We start from the raw sequence: 16,788 nt of genomic DNA, 5'->3' as shown, positions 1-16,788 counted from the left end.
AGGTTCATGCTAGAATGTGTGAAATCTCTGGGGAGAGATGGTTGAAATCTCTAGAATGATGATGTTGCAAAAAAGGGCCTTTTAAAAAATGCTATTTGTACAGAATGCCTAAAAATATTGTTAACCTCAATGTTTTAGAAATATACTTGTATTTGCTTTGCAAGCTGTCTTGAGGGCTTTTAAAAAGTAGAAAGCAGGGCAGAAATATCGTAAACAAAAACTGCCCTCTAATGTGTTTTACCTCTCTGCTCTTGTCCGACCATGCACGAGAATCAGAAAATATCCCGTTTTGGTGATGTCCACAGCCCATTTGCTCCAAGTCTTAATATGTGTTGCCTAGCAAATCAAATTTTGAAGTAATCAAGAGCACTGGTTGTTATAAATATGCCAATGATCAATAATAAACATTTTTAAATTATAAGCAATGTGTTATCTAATTTAGTAGATTACAGGAATGCAATGGACATAATATATCTTCATTCAGCAGAGTCCCAAAGAACCCTATGACTTTCTGAGTACAAGTTTAGCAGCAAACCCAGTTACTACAAGAAGTGATTAACTTCTTTTCACTGGATCTATTCAAGCAGACAACTGGAAATGCTTTAATTTGGATTCCTCCCCTAAGCAGGAAATTGGACTCCGTACCTAAATGGCTTTCCAATCCACGATGTTATGCATTTTTTTCTTCTTTGCTGGTGTTCAAAATGATAATCAGAATTCACTGGTAGAAACGTGACATGCAGAATCCAGAAATTGATCCACAAATGCCAATGAACCAGACGCAGGAGGAGAATTTGACCCACAAAGTGAGGCAGTTGCAGTGGTGTTATGGGGCTTTCAGTCCCCTGTTGCTGAATTGTTCAAAAGGTAACTGTGAGAAATTTTCCAGAATTTTGAAATTAATTATAGGTAGCCCTTGGTTACATTGTCAGTTGGGACCAGGATTGCCATCAGTAAGTGAAGGGGTCCTAAAGCACAATGTCACATGACTGCATTGCTTAGTGAGAACAATTCCAGCGGTTTCAGTTGCTATTGTAACCCCAAGACATAGTGTAGGAAGTCAGCACCCTCCCCCCAAGAATGAAATATTTGGGGGAATATTTAAAAAGGCACGATAGAATATTTCCCCTGAAGGAGAAATGGAGAGAAAAAAATCTTAACAAAGGCAGAAACAGCCTCAGTCTCCCTGCTCAAGCAGAAACCTGAGGAGGCCATCTTTAGAAATGGAGATTTTGTAATCCATTCAGAAAGACTGGACCAGCTTATTCATAAGCAGAACGCCTTCAGCCACAGTTCCCACGGAAGGCTGGAGCTGATGGTATTAGAAGAACAAAGACTCCTAAAATCTACATTCCCCACCCAGCTCCAAGGATAGGACCTCCCAGCCACAATGGAAGTCAGGCAACAATAATTAGAATACTAAAAGGGCACACTCAAGCACAGGTCAAAATACATTTCACAAGGAACACAAAGCCCCAAAGAATTTATAAAACCCACTTATTCCCAACTTCATTTTGTTAGCTGTCCCAGAACTACATGCTGTTATTGGTTCTGCTCATCATTAAACCTTCTTTCCAAAGCAGCCAACCTCCATTTTATTTCCAGCAACTTAGCCTCCATTTTATTTCTAGTGTCTTACTCCCGGATTGGAACTGGACCTGATTTTTCTTACAACAATAGGTTGTTAAGTAGAAAGCAGTTAAGTGAATCATGCAGTTGTTAAGTGATTCCAGCTTTCCCCATTGACTTTGCTTGTTGTAAGCTGGCTGTGGAGGTCATAATTATTAACTAATCAAATCATTAAAGACATTGATTAGATGTGAGAATTAAACAGAAAACATTGATTTTAGGTAACATTCCACAAGTGATAAATTTATGGGTCACATCACTACCTTTCCCAGTTCAGTTTGTATCTTTCCTAACATTCAAGGACTTTCAGAATATGCTTTATATTGTTTAGTTCAGGGATGTCCAACCTGGGCAACTTTAAGATGTGTGGACTTCAATTCCTGGAATTCCCCAGCCGACAATGGACCCCCTTGGTTTAGTGGCTGAAAAGGCCATTTCTTGCATATCAAAATACTGTAACTGGCTTTTGTTTAGAGAAAAAAAACATATTTTTCTCAACTTAGAAAAAGAGGACTAGAATGCCATGTTAAAACTCTAATATCACTTTTATTAAAAAGGTAATAATGAAGCCTAAAATTCCAGGTAACCCTGTCATGCCCGAAATTTTGAGGATTGGTCATATATATAACCCCTATTTTTCAGTGTTGCTAAAACTTTGAACAGTTGCTGAATGAATAGACACGAGCTGAGGACTACCTGCACTTTCATGTTTTAAAAACCATATGCCCTCATTCCTTTGAGGGTTGCTACTGTTAAAAATCCATATGGGTATTGTTGTGTCCTGAGCCTGCAAAAGCAGGCTCAGGACGCAATTGGTCTCGGGCATTCCAAACGCTGCCCGGGACCAGACAGAGTGGTGCCAGCCTTGAGCGCATGCGCAAGGCGTGAAAACGCTAAGTTCCTATTGGTTCACACTGTCCGGGCTTCTGGCCATATAAAAAGGACTGTGTGCCTTTGTGCTTTTCCTTGGTTGTTGTAGAAGGAGAATAAAGTGTTTGTTGATCATCACCATGTGTCTTCATCATTCGCACATGAACGAAGGACTTAACAGGTATCATATTACAAAGCCGATAATTTTATATTTGACTATCTTTTGTAGGGAGTAATTAATCCAAAATATACTTTTATTAGGAAAAAAAATTTGAATCAGAAAAATGTACACATCATCTTCAAATCTGCATTAGTTCTAATCTGCATTATCATTTGTTGCCAGGGCTTTGCTTGGACATATTTTAGTTGTACCAATGAAGGAGAATATTTGTAGCTCAGGGTTGAAATGAGGGGTCCTTGGTGCTCTCTGAGCTTGCTTGTTTCCCTGCAGACGTTTCATAACCCTAATTAGGTAACATCATCAATGCTAGTAAGGAGTGTTGCTTGCTGTCAGTTTATATTCTGGTGTCTTGTGCCTGTCTGGATGGGTGGGTGGGGGCTGTTTACTAATGGTTCTTTGGCAGTTTCTTGATTGGAGTATGCTTACTTGATTGTTGGTCTGAAGGTGACCTTGGAATTAATCTATGCTGATCTGAGGGTTGATTACTGATGGAGAGGTGCTGAAATCTTTTTTCTCTTTTGGGCTGGTTGATTGTTTCTTCTGCATAATCTATAGATGTTGTTTAATGTCTATATTTTAGCTGTAACACTTAATTTTGTTGTTGTTGTTAATTGCGAAGTCATGTCCGACCCATCACAACCCCATGGACAATGTTCCTCCAGGTCTTCCTGTTCTCTACCATCTTCTGGAGTCCATTTAAGTTCACACCTACTGCTTCAGTGACTCCATCCAGCCATCTCATTCTCTGTCATCCCCTTCTTCTATTGCCCTCAATCTTTCCCAGCATTAGGCCCTTCTCCAGTGAGTCCTTCCTTCTTATTAGGTGGCCAAAGTATTTGAGTTTCAACTTCAGGATCTGGCCTTCTAAAGAGTAGTCGGGGTTGATCTCTTCTAGGAGTGACCGGTTTGAATGACTTGCAGTCCAAGAGACTCGCAGGAGTCTTCTCCAGCACCATAGTTCAAAGGCCTCCATTCTTTGGCGCTCAGCTTTTCTTATGGTCCAACTTTCACAGCCATACATTGCAACTGGGAAAACCATGGCCTGGACTATACGCACTTTTGTTGGCAGGGTGATGTCTCTGCTTCTTAGTATGCTGTCTAGATTTGCCATAGCTTTCCTCCCCAGAAGCAAGCGTCTTTTAATTTCTTGGCTGCAGTCCCCATCTGAGGTGATCTTGGAGCCCAGAAAAATAAAATCTGTCACTGCCTCCATTTCTTCCCCATCTATTTGCTAGGAATTGAGAGGGCCAGATGCCATGATTTTGGTTTTCTTAATGTTGAGTTTCATGCCAACTTTTGCACTCTCCTTCTTCACCTGCATCAAGAGGCTCTTTAGTTCCTCTTCACTTTCTGCCATTAGAGTGGTATCATCTGCATATCTTAGGTTGTTGATATTTCTCCCAGCAATCTTAATTCCAACTTTTGATTCATCTAGCCCTGCCTTTCTCATGATGTGCTCTGCATATAAGTTAAATAGGCAGGGAGACAGTATACAGCCTTGCCGGACTCCTTTTCCAATTTTGAATCAATCAGTGGTTCCGTGTCCAGTTCTCACTGTTGCTTCTTGACCTGCATATAGGTTTCTCAAGAGACAAATAAGATGGTCTGGTATTCCCATCTCTTTAAGAACTTGCCACACTTTGTTGTGATCCACACAATCAAAGGCTTTAGCATAGTCAATGAAGCAGAAGTAGATGTTTTTCTGGAACTCCCTAGCTTTTTCCATGATCCAGCGTATGTTGGCAATTTGATCTCTAGTTCCTCTGCCTCTTCGAAATCCTGCCTGTACTTCTGGTAGTTCTCAATCTACATACTGCTGGAGTCTAGCTTGTAGGATTTTAAGCATAACTTTACTAGCATGTGAAATGAGTGCAATGGTGCGATAGTTTGAACATTATTTGGCATTGCCTTTCTTTGGAATTGGAATGTAAACTGACCTTTTCCAATCCTGTGGCCACTGTTGAGTTTTCCAAATTTGCTGGCAATTGAGTGTAGCACTTTTACTGCATCGTCTTTTAAGATTTTGAATAGCTTAGCTGGAATACTGTCACCTCCACTAGCTTTGTTGTTGCTCAGATTTTCTAAGGCCCATTTCACTTCACATTCTAGGATGTCTGGTTCGAGGTCAGTGACCATCTCATTGTGGTTATCTGGGACGTTAAGCTCATTCTTGTATAGTTCTTCTGTGTAGTTTTGCCATCTCTTCTTAATCTCTTCTGCCTCTGTTAGGTCTCTGCCATTTTGGTCCTTTATCATGCCCATCTTTGCATGAAACTTTCCCTTCATATCTCCAATTTTCTTGAAGAGATCTCTGGTCCTCCCTATTCTGTTGTTTTCTTCTATTTCTTTGCACTGTTCATTTAAGAAGGCATTCTTATCTCTTCTAGCTACTCTCTGGAATTCTGCATTCAATTGGGTGTATCTTTCTCTTTCTCCTTTGCCTTTCGCTTCCCTTCTTTCCTCAGCTATTTGCAAAGCTTCCTCAGACAGCCATTTTGCTTTCTTGCATTTCTTTTTCTTTGGGATGGTTTTAGTTGCTACCTCTTGTACAATGTTGCGAACTTCCATCCATAGTTCTTCAGGCACTCTGTCTATCAGATCCAGTTCCTTAAATCTATTTGTCACCTCTACTGTATATTCATCAGGAATATGAGTTAGTTCATACCTGAGTGGCCTAGTGCTTTTCCCTACTTTTTTCAATTTAAGCCTAAATTTTGCAACGAGAAGCTCATGATCTGAGCCACAGTCAGCTCCTGGTCTTGTTTTTATTGACTGTATAGAGCTTCTCCATCTTTGGCTGCAGAGCACATAGTCAATCTGATTTCTATGTTGACCGTCTGGTGATGTCCATGTGTAGAGCCGTCTCTTGGGTTGTTGGAAAAGAGTGTTTGTTATGACCATCGTATTCTCTTGACAAAATTCTATTAGCCTGTGCCCTGCTTCATTTTGTACTCCAAGGCCAAACTTCCCTGTTATTCCGGTTATCTTTTGGCTTCCTACCTTAGCATTCCAATCCCCCATGATGATAAGGACATCATTTTTTGGTGTTAATTCTATAAGGTGCTGTAGGGCTTCATAGAACCGGTCAATTTCATCCTCTTCAGCACCAGTGGTTGGGGCATAGATTTGGACTACTGTGATATTGAATGGTTTGCCTTGGATTCGAATTGAGATCATTCTGTCATTTTGGGGATTGTATCCCAGTATTGCTTTTCCTATTCTTTTATTGACTATGAAGGCTACTCCATTTCTTCTGAGGGATTCTTGCCCACAGTAGTATACCTGATGGTCATCTGAGTTAAATTCACCCATTCCTGTCCATTTTAGTTCGCTGATTCCTAAGATGTCGATGTTCAGTCTTGTCATCTCTTTTTTGACTACGTCTAGCTTGCCTTGATTCATGGATCTTACATTCCAGGTTCCTATGGAGAAAAAATCTTTACAGCATCGGACTTTTCTTTCACCACCAGATATATCCACAGCTGAGCGTCCTTTCGGCTTTGGCCCAGTCTCTTCATTCTTTCTGGCGCTACTAGTACTAGCCCTCTGCTCTTCCCCAGTAGCATATTGGACACCTTCCAACCTGAGGGGCTCATCTTCCAGCGTCATATCTTTTTTCCTTTTAGTACTGTCCATGGGGTTTTCATGGCAAAGATACTGGAGTGGTTTGCCATTTCCTTCTCCAGTGGATCACATTTTGTCAGAACTCTCTGCTATGACCTGTCTGTCTTGGGTGGCCCTGCACGGCATAGCTTATAGCTTCATTGAGTTACACAAGCCCCTTCGCCACGATAAGGCAGTAATCCATAAAGGGGAACACTTAATTACCCATATATAAAAAGAAAAGTCTTCAGGTCAAACTTACCCATGAAACTGTTTTGGCCACAGTTTGAAAATGATTTGCTGCTGTCTTCATCCAGGTTTTTTTTCAACTTTCTAGTCCTCAATGTTCCTGATGGTTCCCATCCAAACGCTAATGAGATCTGATCCAGGCTGGCTTAGTTTTTTGAGATCAGCCAAACATGGTGGTTATCAGTCTGTACACTGCAATGTACATACAGTAAGTAGTCCTTGATTTATGATAATAATTGAGCCTAAAATTTACAATTGTAAGTAGTGGGGGTTGTTAGGCAGGTCACTATGTGACCATACCTGATTTTACAACCTTTTTACAGCAGTCATTAAGTGAATACTGAAGTCATGAAATGAAGCAATCCATTTTCTTCAATGGGGTTTTTTTTTTTTTTGTCAGAAACCAGAAGTAAAAATGCCAAAAATCACATTCACATGATGTAAGATGCTGCAAAGGGATGTGAGCTAGTTGCAGAATGTCCAAAATGTGATCATGTGACCACAAGAGTGTGAGGGGGGGTTGTGTGTGTGTGTCCATGTGCAGCCTTCAGAACTCTGGAACCAGGTTGTAAGTAGCTCTGGTAAGGTCCAGATTATAACTTCAAACGGTTGCTAAGCCAATCAGCATAGTTTTTCAGAAGTGGAATTGTCTATCAAAAAAAGTGTTTCTTACTGCTACTTGAATGGCTTGTTTCCATCATCCTGTGAAAAGGAGCCATTTTGTTACACATTCACTCCTCCCTCTGTGCCATTTCCAGAAGATCCTATGCCTCCAACCAGTGGTGGGATTCAGCCAGTTCGCACCAGTTCAGCAGAACCGGTAGCTAATTTTTTGTTGCCCAGGCCCAGAATGGATTTTCAGAAGCAGCATCCACACAGAGAACCGGTTGTTCACATATTTGAATCCCACCACTGCCTCCAGCCAATTATTAGGCAGCAGAGCAGGAGCTGCACATCTGATTGGCCCATTTTTTATATAAATATTCTGCCAGTCCCAGAAATTCTGGCAGTTATTCCTAACCTAACTAGTGTGGGGAGAAATCAGCATAAACAATAATTCATTCTCTAGAAAAAAAAGGTGGCTAGCTTACTTTGCCCCCAAAATATCTGTGGTTGTCTTATCCAAGAGTTGGTTCCAGAAAAGGTTTTCCTCAACTTCTCTCCTAAAAATTTGGATGAGACAGGGCATTCATTCAATGCACTGAGAGTGATTTATTTATATTTTATTTATGTATCATCTTTAGAAACTGCCCGTTTTCCTCAGATTTTTGTTCCCTCCAAAATAACAATCCTGTATTCAACCTCCCTTTTTGACAAGGGCTTGCCTTTTGTCAGGGATAATGTTTCAGGAATTGGAACAGGCAAGATTGAAGGGGGCAGAAGAAGGAAACCATGGAAGAAGCTCCATCCAAACTGCCAATAAATATTTGACGATTCTTTTCATTCAAGGCTGCAGAACAATGGGCTAAGATCAGAGGGTTTTTCAAATGGAGTTGAGGCTACAGCTGAACTGAGGCCTATCAGTTTCCAGCTCCTAAGTCAAATCAAAGAAATGCCTCTCTCAGTTTTCCCCTCTCAAGGGACTGAAAGTCACCACAGCTGTTTGACCCAATAAATTAATAAGGGTTTGGAGGGGGGAGAGAGAAGAGACAGAGGGTTTTTTTCTGATATTTTTAAGTGGAGGTGGAAGAAAGCAGGTCAGGAAGTAGAGAAAAATATCCCATCCAAAGAAATATTAATCAAGATATCTCCAGTAGAGGGAGTGTATAGTTCTATATAGAAAAAAAGTAAAGCCACCTTCAAGTCACAATCTTGGCAACAAAATGGACCTAATTTGTCATTCCCATAGTCTGGAATATTGGGAGGGGGAAGGGCGACTTCACAGTCTAACCTAGAGCTATAAAGTTTCATGGTGGTCTCTTATCCAAGTAATACTGTAATTAGCTCTGAGATCAATGCTATCTAGCTATTTCTGTGATCAGTCATTATTGACTAGGAGCTCAATCTGACTTGGGCTCTACAGGGAAAAATTAAATGATCTGCGACAAAGCAACAGAGCATCCGTGGCCAAAACACTCTGGAATTTCTTGTTTACATATGTTTGCATATCAAATTTTTAATTACAAATACTTGACAGTACAGGGAACTGTATAATTCCTCCCTTGAGGAGGGAAATTTAGATAGAAACAATGGTTCCCTCGTGTGCTTTGGCTCCCAACTGATTTCATCCTCTAAGTTTGCTCTTATATTTAATTTGCCATAAATTAATTTGAAAGGAAGGGAAAAATCAGAATGAAGAATTTACCCCCAGATGAATGAACCATTAGGCAGCTCTGCAACTGTCAGTAGTGTATGTTGAGTAGAGATATTATGAACAGCAGGGCATTAAGAAGTGAGGATTGGATTGCAGTTCAAAGAAGTTGACTACCATGTAGCTGCCATGAACTGGGATGAGAATTAATGACTAAGTCAAATTAGAAATAAACAGAAGCGGAGATTATACAACTTGGAAATGAAGAGCAATTTCAATAGTAAGGGTTTGAAATAAGTAATTTGGAAGAGAAGAAAACTGCTAGGATAAAATCCCAAACTGAACTGGGATGAGGACTATATTTGGATAAGAATTAGACGTGATTAACTTTCAGATCCTTAGGGAAGAGAAATCAATAAGGAGAAGATATTTCTGAGCCACAAATCCTCAGTTGTCTAGAATGGGAGTAAGAATCATTGGAATGGTTTCAATATTTTTTCTTAGTAGCAGTGAATAATTAGATTGGATAGTTTCCTGAATCTCTGGAATGAAGACTTCTTTGGGAAGTTGATTTGTCTTTGGGAAATAGATTTGTTCTGAAAAAGGACAAACAGCATATCAATTTGAATCCTCCATGTTTCCTAATACTTCTTCACTCTCCTGCTCTTTCTCTCCTTTTCACTTTCTCAGAAATGCAGAGTGTTTCAGCTGCTACTCTAGACACCAAGAAAAAAAAAGGTGTCCCTTTTACAGCTCCTTTTGATCCTCGGTTTCCATTCACCAACCAGACTCGTAACTGCTACCAGAATTATTTGGGTAGGTAAAAGACAAGATTTGACCATAAAGGCTAGGATAATTTTTGCTGAACAGCTTCTGAGCCATGCAAGCATATAAAATAAGCTGGACTGTCTTCTTGGCCTGTTCAGTTTGTCATTCCAGTAGCATATTTTAAATACAGATAAAGAAACTGCTGCACTGCATTTTGCTATGGACTAGCAAAAAAGATAAGATAAGGTAAACTTTATTGTCATTTTTATACTGTGGGCACAATGGCACACATCAAAAATGAAATTTAGTTGCCCGCTCTCAAAGTGAAACACATACATGACACACACCTAAACATACTGTGAACAACATATGTATAGACCCACATCCCTACATATATGTAGCAATAAATATTAAATATTGTCCATCTTGAATATATAACGGAAGGAGGAAGCTTGAGAGTTCGCAAGGTTAATGCTGTATGGAATGAAACTCTGGCTGAACCTGGATGTTCTGCTTCGGATACCAACTAACCTGAATAGTTTATCATTGTACTTAGTGGAACTTACTTCTGAGGACTGCATTGTTTATGGCCAAGGGACCAAAGAAGAAATTGTGCTTTATTTCAGATGCAGGTTGGAATATTTGACTGAATGTGTTTCTTTAAAGCTCAACAATTTACAGTACTTAAATGGCAAAGAATCCAATTCCAGATGTTGCACCATGAACCTGCTACAATTTTCCTATATATTAAACTGTAAATAAGCACAATGGATGATACTATTTTTTTTTTTTTTTGCATTTATCCACCTACCATCATCTTATTCTCACAAGAAACTTTTAGTTAGCCTGAAAGATATTGGCCCTAAATCACCCAATAAACATCATAATGAAAAGATCCTAATGTGAATTTCCCATTCATAGTTCAAGAGTTGAATAATTATCAGAAGATATAAAAGATGTCTTTTATGTATCCTGACTTACAGCCTAAATGTTGGAGATGTGGCTGCCTGGATGCCACTTATTATCATATTTGGTGGTCGTGTAAAAATATAAAAGCTTTTTGGATTAAGATATGGTGGAACATTCAGAGAATTTTTAGAAAGAGGGTAAAATTTACTCCACAATTGTTTTTGCTTGGTATTGTTACTGATTGTGATGCTAAGGAGGTTATATTGATGCTGAATCTGATTACAGCCGCAAGGCTGTTAGTAGGTCAATACTGGAAGAAGGAATCTTTGCCTACTTTGCAAGAGTGGTTTTTCAAAGTATTTTACTTGGCGGAAATGACAAAGATTTCGGCTTTCTTAAAAGAGCAAACGCAAGAGAAATTTTTTGCTGTATGGGAAAAATGGATAAATTTCATACAATTTAAACTGGATTTGAAAAAATATCATTTAGCTTTTTTATAATTTGTATAAAAACTCTACTTTTTATTTTTTTTCTTTGTTTTTCTTTTTTAAATACTTTCTCTTTTTAAGGATTATAATTCTTTTTTCATATATATTTTATTTTTAATTATCTTATAACTTTGTTAATTTTTTTTTTTAATTAAGCCTATATTCTGCTCTGGGAAGCTCCGGGGGGGGAAGGAGGGGGTGGTTTGGGAGGGGTTGGGGGAGGGTTGTATTGTTTTGTTTTGTTTTTTGTTGTTGTTGTTGTTGTTTCTTTTCTGTCTTTGTAAAAGTTTTTAAAAAAATTTTCAATAAAAAAAAATAATAATAATTATCAGAAGATATCAGCTTCTTCCCTGTCCTTGCAGATTATTACCGTTGTATGAAGATGATGAAAGGCAAAGGCAAGGATATGCAAAAGTGTGAATGGTACCATAAGGTTTTCAAATCCTTGTGTCCCAGCAGCTGGGTAAGTAGAAGCATCAGATATGCAAGAAAAAAACCCAATCATTACCCTTTTTTTCCCTACAGAATCAGTGCCTCCCTCCCTCCCTCCCTCCCTCCCTCCCTCCCTCCCTTCCTTCCTTCCTTCCTTCCTTCCTATTTAGAGTGATGGATCATTTCAGTTATAATCTGGGGCAAAATATGTACTTTCTGGAAAGTCTGATAACTTGTTCATTCCTTTCAAAATAAAGTTATAACTGCATTCACCCCATACTTTTCTTCCATATCTATGAACGTGGCCTTGTTCTGAAAAGTTTTGATTATTTATCGTAGGTCTATTGCTACCTAAACATATGTGTAACATATGAAACTTCTAATAGTAAACAGGTCTTCAATTTGATAAATATTTTTAAAGAGGTATCCACTAGTGCTTCAGATCAGTCTGCCTATCTTTATTAGTTAATTGTAGTGTAAAGAGGAGAACCTATGATGTGCCTTGTCTTAGCCATGATTGTAAAGGACTTGTCCTATTTTTTTTCCCCCTGAACCACAAAACATCAGCTAGTATTAAAACACAAAGGACAGCAATGCATCAGTCAGCCACTCTTTTTATCACTAAACAAGGTCTGGATTTCATCAGCACACTTTGCTACTGTGAAAAGGCTGTAAATGTGGATCAAGTCCATTTGCTATATATAATGCAAGGATGTGATCCCTGTTTGCAGTGTTTCTTCAAGCACTGGATGTATCAATCTTTTTGTGGTGAAGACTCATGAGACAGAAGATGTTAGATTATCATTAATGGACAGAAAATAGTACATTGCTTTGATTGACATTTCCTAATTCAGTAACTCCTGGATAATTTAGCCTACGTATACAGGTGATCTTGACATCTGATCACAACTGGGATCAGAATTTCAGTTGCTAACCAAGACAGTTGTTAAGTAAGTTGCACCCAATTTCACAACCTTTCTGCCACAGTTAAGTGAACTACTGCAGTTGTTAAGTGAATCATATGGTTGTTAAGAGAATCTAGCTTCCCCCATTGACTTTGCTTGTTGTAAGCCAGCTGGGAAGCTTGCAAATGGTGATCACATGACCCCAGCATACTGTAACTGTCATAAATACATGCCGGTTGCCAAGTGGAATTCAGTTGTCTGAATTTTGATCATATGATCATGGGGATACCACCATGGTCATAAGTCCAAAGACTGGTCATAAGTCATTTTTTCAGTGCCTTTGTAACTTTGAACAATCACTGAAAGAATGATTGTAAGTCGAGGACTACTTGCACTGCTAAGTTTGCTGTGTAGGAATTTGAAAGTTGAAAGCAAGTACATCTGCAAGACATGAGGGATGAAAAGATGCCAATTTGAGATTTTCAATGTCATAGAGAAGAATAGTGCTAGTTTTATTCTTGTTATTATTTCAAGAACCACAGTATTGTGTGTCTGTGCTAAAACTTCCTTAAGGTTCTTATTTGCTCTTCAGGTTGATCAGTGGGATGAGCAACGTAAACTGGGAACTTTTCCTGGCAGGATATAAAGATCTATCTTCCATTGCCTTCGTGAAGATAGCCTGAGAAGTACAACAGCAAGTATATTTTCGTCTAGTTCCAATTCAACGATTAGTTACCTCAGGAGAACTGTGAATCTTCACCCCGCCAAAACAGAACAAAATGCAAATAGAAGTGTTGTTAAAAAAAAATCAAACAGGAGAATAATTTCCAATAAACAGCTTTCTGACAACTGAAATGTTTAGGTATTTTTAAATGTTTTTCTCCCCAGATTGTATATTCTGCAAAATTTTAAAATAATAACACACGTATGTTTTCTGTGGAAATCTGTATTAGTACATTTTCTCAATAGTTCATTTAAGACAGATTTTTTTTCTCTTCCTTGTGCTGCTTAGATGTTTTGGGCTATCATAGCAACTTTTCTATTATCCTGAGCAACTGGAGATGGAATCCAATATATATGAAAACGTACTTGTGAAAAGCTGCTTCAGAATAAGTTGGTGGTTTTAAATGGAAAAACAGTACAAGAAAGGATTTAATCTACTTCTCAGATCTTGATTTTGATCCATATTTTAACAGATGATTTATGCCCAAACAGAAAGCCAGAAAAAAAATCACAGCTTGGCCAAGTTTTCTGCCTTCTAAAACAAGATTTTTGTATGTAGATATTGGATCCACACCTCAAAATATATGAGAGATAACAAACGGGAAAGGTGTGAAGCCAGGACATAAACACCACTCCTTTCCCCACACCCAGGCATATTGGCTAAGGAAAATAGTTGGAAGGGAAATGCACGCTCACGTACTGAGCAAGCACACGCCCAAAATCGAAATTGGGGTTGAGAAAGTGTGGACACGCCCTGCCAGGATAACCCCATCCTCTGCCTATGAAGTGGAGTGTGGCAAAGGGAAAACAACTCTCCTCTGGAATAATAACTCAGGAAACAGGTGCGGGAAATCTCTTGATACAAATGCAAGATTGGATGGATGGGCAGCATTGCTGAGGCTGCTGTTCCATAGCCCCAAACAGATATGCTCACCCACCCTCTGTCATTTCTGTGCCAAGAAACTTTCTCCAATAGCCATACACTTTCTGTTTTGGGTTACAGAAGCACTGGCTGTGCCTGTTGCTTTTCCTTACCTTCTGATTACTTTTGCTGAGTGGGGGCAATCTAGTGGAATCTTGGTCCTGGTGCTCCACACTTTGAGAAGAGGAACGATGGGCTGAATGATGCATTAAACATTAAGTTGATTGGGGCAGTCTTCATTACAAATCACTGCTGAAGCCCCCAAGGTGTCCTGAGGCTAGCTAGCTTCTTTTCGCCTCAGCCTTGCTATCCTCTCTGTGCAACATTGAAATAACAACAACAATACAGCCTTTCTATGTGCTTCCTGTAAAAGTTACTGGTAGTCCTTGACTTCCAACAGTTCATTTAGTAACTGTTCAAAGTTACAATGGCACTAAAAAAAGTGACTTATGACCATTTTTCACACTTACGTCCATTGCAGCATCCCCATAGTCACGTGATCAAAAGTTGGATGTTTGGCAATTGACTCATATTTATGCCAGTTGCAGTGTCCCAGGATCATGTGATCACCTTTTGTAACGTTCTTACAAGTAAAGTCAGTGGGGAAGCCAGATTCACTTAGTAACAGTGTTGCTAACTTAATAACTGCAGTGATCACTGAACAACTGTGGCAAGAAAGGTGGCAAAATGGGGCAAAATTCACTTTATCAAATGTTTCATTTAGCAACAGAAATTTTAGGCTCTATTGTGTCGTAAGTTGAGGACAACATGTATTGGATAATATGATTGTTTTAAAACAGGCTAGCACAGTGGCCCCCACCATGTGCTAGCAGATATCCTGTTCTTCTGTAATATTTTCAAAGTTAGTCAGTTACTTCCATTAAGGTGATTGGAATAGAGACTAGGAGACGAATGTGGTTCTCTTTTCTCAGCATGCTGTGGTACTGATGAAGATATATCCCCCAGTAATTGTTTATACTCTACAGCAGAACAAGATTCAACTTTTCTTCCATATTCTATGATGCTCTTAAGGGATTCAACACTGCCTCAATCTCAATTGTACTTCAGCTTTTTAAAATCACCAATGGTGTACCTAATTACTTCCTCTGTCTTTCTATCCCTCTGCTAAACTTTTGTTTCCTTTCTTGAGGGGTGGAATGTACACTACACAATTTCTTTGTCTTCCACTCTGATGGGCCTTGCAGAATATCCAGTTGGCTTCTATGGGAAGCAGTATACAGAACTTAGATGGGCTTTTGCCTGAATTTAGTAGGATCCTATTCTGCTTTTTTATCTAATTTGCATTCGTTTTTACTTTGTGACCATGCCTTTCCAAGATGGTCATCAAATCAATGTTCAAAGTTTTTGTGACTGACACAGAAAAATATCCACAGGCACAGAAATCCACAGCGGGCTACTTCACCTATAAACTCTTTGACTACCAATTATAGCAGCACTAATACTATATTTATATGTTGCCTTTAATATATAACTCAAATTTATTACTTTTTAAATATATTACATCTCAAATATATTATTTTTAAAAGATTTGGGCTCAACCAATCAAAATGTATGCTATCTGACCAATTACAATGAAATACATTTGCATAAAGTAAGTATGAATGGAAAGACTGCAAGCTTAAGCCAGTTATCCTGCTAAATGCTTAAGTGAGAAATCTATAGTTTAAGAGAGACTGAGGCTCTAAACTGGATTTCTGCCAGGAAATCTCATTTATTTACATGGCCTAACTAGGACTCTTTCCATGTTTCTGAGTTTAAGAGAAAACAGTTCATTTGGGGAATAAGTGATCACACAAGTCTTCCTAAGAAACCCAGGTTTTTTTAACAGAGCTTAACAGAGCCATAAAGAAGAGGGAGTCAAGCTATTTTCCAAGGCGCCTGAAGGCAGGACAAGAAGCAACAGGTGAAAACTAAGCAAGGAGAGAAGCAACCTAGAACTAAGGAGAAACTTCCTGACAGTTAGAACAATTAACCAGTGGAACAACCTGCCTCCAGAAGCAGTGAATGCTCCTACACTGGAAGTTTTTAAGAAGAGACTGGACAGCCATTTGTCTGAAATGGTATAGGGTTTCCTGCCTGAGCAGGGGGTTGGACTAGATCAGGGCTTTTCAACCAGTGGTACGGGTACCACTTGTGGTACATTGGCACCTGGCAGGTGGTACGCAACCGTCCTAGAAAAATGGTAGCAGGGGAAGGGAATGAGCTGAACCAGTGGCAGCACTGCACAAGCCTGAGGGAGAGATGGCTGGAGCTGCAGGGCTGTCAGGGCTCAGCGGACGCACCAGAATCAGTGCCAGGATCAGCACCAGGCTCCAGCTGGAGCTTGGCGCTGATCCTGGCGCTTCTGCTGAGCCCAGAAGAAGCACTGATCAGCTGGAATGTTGCAGCATCTCCAAGGTCTTGTGATTTACATTCAGATGCTTGGCAATTGATTCATATTTATGACGGTCACAGTGTTCCAGGGTCATGTGAATTGACCAAAACCTGCTGCAACCACCCAGCAGACGGGGGGAATAAAAACCAAACACCCCCCACCCCACCCCTGCTTGCCAATCCTCAACAGAAATGCTCACAACAATGAAAACCTCGGACAGGAGGAAGAGCGCCGCTGAGCGGGCAGGCAGGTGTCTTGCTGTGGCTTGGGGGGCACTTTTTTCAGTGTCATTTTAACTTTGAACAGTCACTAAGCATACTGTTGTAAGTCGAGGACTACCTGTACTTTATCACTTTTTTCCTTTTGGGGGGGGGGTCATCAAGTTTTTGACATCTTGCTAGGCGACTGGTGGTACTTGGATGTTGCCATATCCTAAAAGTGGTACAATGGATGAAAAGGTTGA

The 16,788-nt window shown here is 39.5% G+C and overlaps 1 protein-coding gene across 1 annotated transcript; it reads left to right on the top strand.

The window, feature by feature from the left end:
- Positions 1-7,287: 7,287 nt before the first annotated feature.
- Positions 7,288-13,134, top strand: LOC120304394 (cytochrome c oxidase subunit 6B1). The gene is made up of 4 exons (XM_039334891.1): positions 7,288-7,352; positions 9,474-9,599; positions 11,311-11,411; positions 12,878-13,134. Exons 2-4 carry the CDS (start codon positions 9,476-9,478, stop codon positions 12,929-12,931), a joined length of 279 nt encoding a protein of 92 aa, XP_039190825.1. The 5' UTR covers positions 7,288-7,352; positions 9,474-9,475; the 3' UTR covers positions 12,932-13,134.
- Positions 13,135-16,788: the final 3,654 nt, after the last annotated feature.

This window comes from Crotalus tigris, unplaced genomic scaffold (assembly GCF_016545835.1).
Source record: "Crotalus tigris isolate CLP2741 ecotype Arizona unplaced genomic scaffold, ASM1654583v1 scf7180000017639.5415321, whole genome shotgun sequence".
Taxonomy (NCBI): Eukaryota; Metazoa; Chordata; class Lepidosauria; order Squamata; family Viperidae; genus Crotalus; species Crotalus tigris.
The sequence above is the reverse complement of the archived record's forward strand: the minus strand, read 5'-3'. Positions and strand labels throughout refer to the sequence as shown.